Below are 7683 nucleotides of genomic sequence, written 5' to 3'. Positions count from 1 at the left end.
TTAATTCGTAAATTCAAAACACGATTTGTAAATTCAAAACATGATTTATAAACACACAAATTTAATTCGTAAATTCAAAACACGATTTGTAAATTCAAAACATGATTTATAAACACACAAATTTAATTCGTAAATTCAAAACACGATTTGTAAATTCAAAACATGATTTATAAACACACAAATTTAATTTGTAAATTCAAAACACGATTTGTAAATTCAAAACATGATTTATAAACACACAAATTTAATTTGTAAATTCAAAACACGATTTGTAAATTCAAAACATGATTTATAAACACACAAATTTAATTCTTAAATTCAAAACACGATTCGTAAATTCAAAACATGATTCGTAAATACACTAATCCAGTTCGTTAATTGAAAACGCGATTCGTAAATTCAAAACATGATTTATAAACACACAAATTTAATTCTTAAATTCAAAACACGATTCGTAAATTCAAAACATGATTCGTAAATACACTAATCCAGTTCGTTAATTGAAAACGCGATTCGTAAATTCAAAACACAATTCAAAAATGCACAAATTAGAGTCATAATTCACAACAAGATTCAAAAATACACAAATTCAATTCACTTGGGAAAATATTTATGATTTTTACTATATTCACAAATTGTGTGTTGTATTTACGAATTTTGCTTAGAATATACAAATTGGATTTTGTAAATGTGAATTGTGTATGAAGTTTATTTCATAAATGTATTACTCTTGAGACTAATCTAACTCCATACCAGACAGCCCTTCTCCAGGTCCACCAAACACATGTGGACTGGTTGGGCATACTCCCACGAACCCTCCACAGCCTGGTTGAAACCAGCGTTGTTCCTCCTGACCCATCTAGCAGCAGTATTGGGCCTAGGGAACACCATGATATTGAGTCCAAACCATGACTGATTCACCCCCATGCTTCACTTTGGGCGTCAGCAGTCAGGGTGGGATGCTTCTTTGGGGCTTTTCCACACCATAACTCTACTGGGTGTGGGAAGGTGACTTCTCCTCTGGTCTCCAGCACCGCTGTTGAATCCACTGAGATGTGTTTGAGAGTGTGATAGTCAGGTGTGTGTCCTCCTCAAGCTTCTTTTGTGTGTAACACTAGTGTCCTTTACATCTCCTTCTGTTGTGTTCTGCTGTGAATTCTGATTGTTGTAGCTGTTGAATAACTCTAATCATTCAGCAGAGTGATATAAAGCTATAATGAGCTCTAAACCTGCTGGAACTACTTTAGCTGTGCCTTTACCTGACAATAACCAAACACCTGAGAGTGACCATCAGCCAATCAGAATCCAGCACTCAGCAGAGCTGCATTATAAAGCAGTGTAGTCAGCTGTTCTTCCGATAAATGGTGTTCAGACTGTGACCTACACCTGATACTCTGTCTGTCATTCACACCACTGAACCAATCTGCATAAGCAGCTCCAAAATCGATGGCAATTTAAATGTCTTTAACTTGTGGCTCAGCCAGAACCGCAGATGTTGCCAGATGTTCTCAGACGTTTCCACATGTGCTGAAAGAGTTCACTCAGAGTCAGTAGCTGTGTTTCAGCGGAATGAACCGTCAACTTATCCAGCATTTGTTTTACACAGTGGATGCCTTTTCAGCAATGACCCAGCACTGGGAAACACCCATACACACTTATTCACACACACACACTCATAAACTAAAGCCAATTTAGTTCATCAATTCCCCTATAGCGCATGTATTTGGACTGTGGGGGCACCCGGAGGAAATCCACAGCAACACAGGCAGAACATGCATACTCCACATAGAAACGCCAACCCAGTAAACTATAAACTCACCGGCTACTTTATTAGGTACACCTCAGTAGTACCGGGTTGGACCCCTTTTACCTTCAGAACTGCCTTAATCCTTGGTGTTGTAGATTCAACAAGCTGCTGGAAATATTCCTCAGAGATTTTGCTCCATATTGTCATGATAGCATCACACAGTTGCTGCAGATTTGTCGACTGCACATCCATGATGCCGATCTCCCGTTCCACCACATCCCAAAGCTGCTCTATTGGATTGAGCTCTGGTGACTGTGGAGGCCATTTGAGTACAGTGAACTCATCGTCATGTTCAAGAAACCAGTCTGAGATGATTGAGCTTTATGACATGCTGCGTTATCCTGCTGGAAGTAGCCATCAGAAGATGGAGACACTGTGCTCATAAAGGGATGGACATGGTCAGCAGCAATACTCAGGTAGGCTGTGGCGTTGATGCTCAATTGGTACTAATGGACCCAAAGAAAATCTCCCCCACACCATTACACCACCACCACCAGCCTGAACCGCTGATACAAGGCAGGATGATCCATGCTTTCATGTTGTTGAGGCCAAATTCTGCCCCGAGCATCTGAATGTGTCAGCAGAAATGGAGACTCATCAGAGCAGCAACGTTTCTCCAATCTTCTATTGTCCAGTTTTGGTGAGTCTGTGTGAATTGTAGCCTCAGTTTCCTGTTCTTAGCTGACAGGAGCGGCACCCGGTGTGCTCTTCTGCTGCTGTAGCCCATCCGCCTCAAGGTTGGACGTGTTGTGTGTTCAGAGATGCTCTTCTGCAGAGCTCGGTTGTAACGAGTGCTTATTTGAGTTACTGTTGCCTTTCTATCAGCTGGAACCAGTCTGGCCATTCTCCTCTGACCTCATCAACAAGGCATTTGCGCCCACAGAACTGCCGCTCACTGGATATTTCCTCTTTGTCGGAGCATTCTCTGTAAACCCTAGAGATGGTTGTGCGTGAAAATCCCAGTAGATCAGCAGTTTCTGAAATACTCAGAGCAGCCCGTCTGGCAGCAACAACCATGCCACGATCAAAGTCTCTTAAATCCCCTTTCTTCTCCATTCTGATGCTCGCTCTGAACTGCAGCAGATCGTCTTGACCATGTCTACATGACGAAATGCACTGAGCTGCTGCCATGTGATTGGCTGATTAGAAACTTGCATTAAGGAGTAGTCGGACAGGTGTACCTAATAAAGTGGCCGGTGAGTGAATGATGGAATAGTTGGAGGTTCATTCCGCTGTGGCGACCCCTGATAAATAAGGGACTACGCCGAAGGAAAATGAATGAATCAATGAATGACTGTCTTACAAATAATTAGGCTGTTAATTCTGAGTTTACCTCAATAGGCTAAATTGTAATGTTTTCACGGGTTTCACTCAAAATTCTGATGTTGTTCTTGCATTTCTGAGTTTAAATCTGGCTAATCTAAATATTTTTCCCCTTAAATTCTGAATTGTAATATATAATATCTCAAATATTGTATTTTCCTTCTCAGATTAATGAGTTGAGCGCTGGAAATGCGCTATATTAAATACATGTATTATATCCTGCAATCATAAGTTTCTCTGTTTTTATTCTGTAGCTGAAATAAGCTTTAATAGTTTAGAAATAAACATTTTACCCCACGCAGTGATCACTGAAAGTGCTTTAAATAACCGATAATTAGTCATTAATGTAAAAACACTCCAAAAGAAGTGAATCAAATACACATGTACATTAAATAAACACATCTTAACCGTCCACATCAGATCAGTTTAAGCTCTTTAATTAATAAATATGAATCTCATGAACTCTTGATTCAGTACAGCATCTGCTGAGGAACCACGTGTGTGAAGTCTCGCGGAGTCTCGCGCCTCTCTGAAGTCTCGCGTTGCTCCGCGGCCTGTTTCCTGTTCCGGGGTCGGTCGTGTGCGCTGTGTGTGTGTTTATGTGGCCGTGTGTGTCAGTGTGTGTAAGTGTGTGTGATGATGATGATGGCGGAGCTGGTGCAGGGACAGGCCTCGGTGGCTCAACCCGGGATGAAGGCGGACGGATTCACGGACCCGTTTCACCGCGCGCGACAGGTACGCGCTCCCGCGAATGTGTGTGTGTGTAGGAGTGCGTGTATGAGTGTGTGTGTGTGTTTAATGAGTGCGCGTTTGGACTGAGTGTGTGTAGCCTGTTAGCTGCTACTGCTGCAGGAGCTTTAAAACTCCAGCACACACACTCACACACACACACTCGCACAGATTAAGGCCACAACACAACAATCGTCAAACACGATGTTCACACGCACACACACACACGCCTGACAGCAACTTTACTCGCACAAAAAACTACAAAACACTAGCAGCACACTGAGACTACTTGTTGCTGACACACACACACTCTCACACACTCAAAACTTCTTTCGACTCACACTGACTGAACACACACACACACACACACTCCACGCGTCGCGCAACAGTCGCGAAGTTTGCGTAGTGTGAAGTTTGTTCATGTACTGCCAAAACACACACACACACACACACACACACACACACATGATCATGTGCTCGCAGCGGTTTCTGGACTGAGGAAAGATCTTCAGCTGTCAGAGAGCGTGTGTGTGTGTGGCCTTATCACTTCCATACTCATTTAACAGTGCATGTGTGTGTGTGACACGAGCATTTCTTAGTGTTATAATCTGATTTTACCCTTGCATATATAATTTCATGACTTAAATCAGCTTTATAATCGTCAAACATGCTAATTTCTATATTTTAAACAGTGTGGCATGTGGTACATGTGCTCAGATTAGCACTTTTTATGCTTAAAACTCTTTAATAGTACCAGTATTACATGTATATCTACTAATAGCATTTTTAGTAGCTGTAATCTTACAATCATCCAAAATTGTACGTGTAATCCTATATCTATTCATAAAATTAAGATTATAATGAATGAAAATGCTCGTTTTGATGTTTCTTACAGTGTATTATGCTGTATATATGCTCAGATGAGCTCTATATATGCTCAAAATTCTTAGTTTGTCCTTTAAAATGAGTATTATTGCATATACACCTACTTTATGTTTGTCTTTCAGTAATTGTAATATTATTTTTGTCTCAGATTCTACATGCAATACTATATCTAGTCAAAATTAAGGATATAGTTAATTAAAATGCTGATTTTGACATCGCAGTACAGTAAAACATGTTGTATATGTGCTCAGATTAGCAGTTTTATGCTTAAAAATCTTTAAAAGTACCAGTATTACATGTATATCTACTAATAACAGCATTTTAGTAGCTGTAATCTTACAATCAACCATAATTGTACGTGTAATCCTATATCTAGTCATAAAATTAAGATTATAATGAATGAAAATGCTCGTTTTGATGTTTCTTACAGTGTATTATGCTGTATATATGCTCAGATGAGCTCTATATATGCTCAAAATCTTAGTTTGTCCATTAAAATGAATATTATTGCATATACACCTACTTTGTTCGTCATTCAGTAATTGTAATCATATTTTTATCTCCACATGCAATACCATATCTAGTCAAAATTAAGGATATAGTTAATTAAAATGCTGATTTTGACATCGCAGTACAGTAGAACATGTTGTCCATGTACTCAGATTAGCACTTTTATGCTTAAAAATCTTAGTTTGTTCATTAAATTTACCAGTGTTGCATGTAAATCTACTTATAATAGTATTTTTAGTAGCTGTAATCCTACTATCATCAGAAATTCTATGTGGAGAACTACATGTACGCAAGATCAAGGTTATAATTAATTAATGTTCATTTTGGAGGTTCATACAGTAGAGCATGTTGTACATGTGCTCAGATCAGCTCTTTTTATGCTCAAGTCTTAGTTTGTCCATATTATTTCATATGTACCTACTTTATATTCACTTTTCAGTAATTGTAATCTTATTTTTATCATAAATTCTACATGCAATACTAAATGTAGTCAAAATAAATGTTTTAATTAATGCTGATTTTCACATTGCAGTAGAACATGTACATGTGCTCAGATTAGCACTTTTTATGCTTAAAATCTTTAAAAGTACCAGTATTACATGTATATTTATTAATTATAGCATTTTTAGTAGCTGTAATCTTACAATTATCAATACTATACATTACAATACTATATCTAGTCATAAAATTAAGGTTATAATGAAGGAAAATGCTCATTCTGACATTGCAGTGCAGTAGAGCATGTTGAATATGAGCTCAGATGAGCACTTTTTATGCTCGAAGGTCTAATGCTGCATTCACGCCAGACGCGGAACGTGCGGATAAATTGCGCTATTCGCGCGTAAATAGCCGTGTGAACATATGAGGTTACTCGCTTCATTCGCGCGTCAAACCCCGCTTCATTCGCGTGTAGGGTTGTAACAATATACCGGTATGACGGTTTACCACGATTTGAACGTGCACGATTATCATACCATGAACAATTGCATATCAACGGTTTTAACCCTTAAAGACCGAGACAGCCGCCCGCGGCTAAAAATAAGTATTGCTCTTAAAAGTTTAATAACTTTTTTTTTTTGCATTGCAGACAACCATATCCAAATCCATATCCATAGACAACCATATCCATGCTGGCACATAAAACCTAAAGATGATCCATATTGAATCTAGTTTCGTTATGTAACTATTTATAGTATAGTAAATATTTATATCTATTTTTTACTGAGGATTTGCACCATGTTTATTTGGACTTTATTTGGACTTTGACACATTATTTATTATTTTCTTATTTTTATTTGTTCATTGTAAGTGGTGTTGTTTATAGTAACTAAAAATAAATTATTTGGAAAAAGTCAAATTTGCTTCACTGTTCTATTATTTTGTAACATTTGTAACATACCGTATACCGCGAAACCGTCAAACCGTGGTATTGTTTTAGACGATTATCATACCGTGAAAAATTCATACCGTTACAACCCTATTCGCGTGTCAGTTTCACTTCAGAACAGACGTGGATTCGCGTGATGGGCAGGGCTTCTGTCTGCCCGGTGACTCTAGCTTCGTAGCTAAATGGCTAACATGGATTTTATTGATAAAATATCTGTTTATGTGCTTTATGAAGACTAGAAAAGCGTCAATACGTATAGGGTTGTGTCTGAGTCCACTACATCATTTCAGAGGTGCAGCAGCTCTGTGAGCTCATAAACTCCGCCAGAAACTGAACCTGGCTGACGGAGGCTTTCAGCGGTGCTTCTGACTGAGCCCAGCCCAGTTTGATGAACTTCTTGTCGGTGTCTGCTGGGGGATTTCCCTTGTGACACCCACAACAGGTGATACATCACAATCACGCCCCCACAAGAGCAAGCTCCTGATTGGTTAACGCGGCGTGAATATCCGCTGAAGTTCAGATTTTTGAATTCGAGCGATTTGCGTGAAACGCGCGTTAAGCGCTGCAAATGCGCAAAACGATCAATCGATTCGCACCGCGCCATTCACGCATATCGCACCACAGGATGTCTATTCGCGCGTTTGCATTGACTTAACATGTAAATCACTTGCGCTTGACGCGTCTGGTGTGAACGCAGCATTAGTTTGCCCATTTAAAATGATTATTACTGCATAAACACCTACTTTATTAGATTTATAGTAATTGTAATCTTATCTTAAATTCTACATGTAATACTACATCTAGTCAAAGTTAAGGATGTAATTAATTAAATGCTAATTTCTGACAAGATCTTAATTTGCGCCGGTGCCAATAGCCTAGGTATCCAACCCTATTCAGTGGTAGACGTAAATAACTCAAAAACCTCTACCCTAAAAAGATCTAAAGTGTGTTTCCTACAAAAAGACAAAGCTGGTTATGTTTCACAGCTGTCTTTTTTCTTTTTTATCGCTCTATTACAACCACTGCTCCCCTTAAGCCCTCG

At 38.9% G+C, this 7683-nt stretch overlaps 1 protein-coding gene across 2 annotated transcripts in view; it reads left to right on the top strand.

The window, feature by feature from the left end:
* Positions 1 to 3746: 3746 nt before the first annotated feature.
* Positions 3747 to 7683, top strand: part of fubp3 (far upstream element (FUSE) binding protein 3) — a 47399-nt gene continuing 43462 nt past the window's right edge. The window contains exon 1 of one of the 2 annotated variants that reach the window (XM_087251829.1): positions 3747 to 3865. In XM_087251829.1, coding sequence (XP_087107955.1) covers positions 3767 to 3865 — 99 coding nt within the window. In that variant the 5' untranslated portion in view covers positions 3747 to 3766. 2 annotated transcript variants of the gene reach the window in all.

Source organism: Danio rerio, chromosome 5, assembly GCF_052040795.2.
Source record: "Danio rerio strain M-AB ecotype USA chromosome 5, GRCz13ab, whole genome shotgun sequence".
NCBI lineage: Eukaryota > Metazoa > Chordata > Actinopteri > Cypriniformes > Danionidae > Danio > Danio rerio.
Note: the sequence above shows the minus strand (reverse complement) of the source record. Positions and strands in the feature narration are given on the sequence as shown.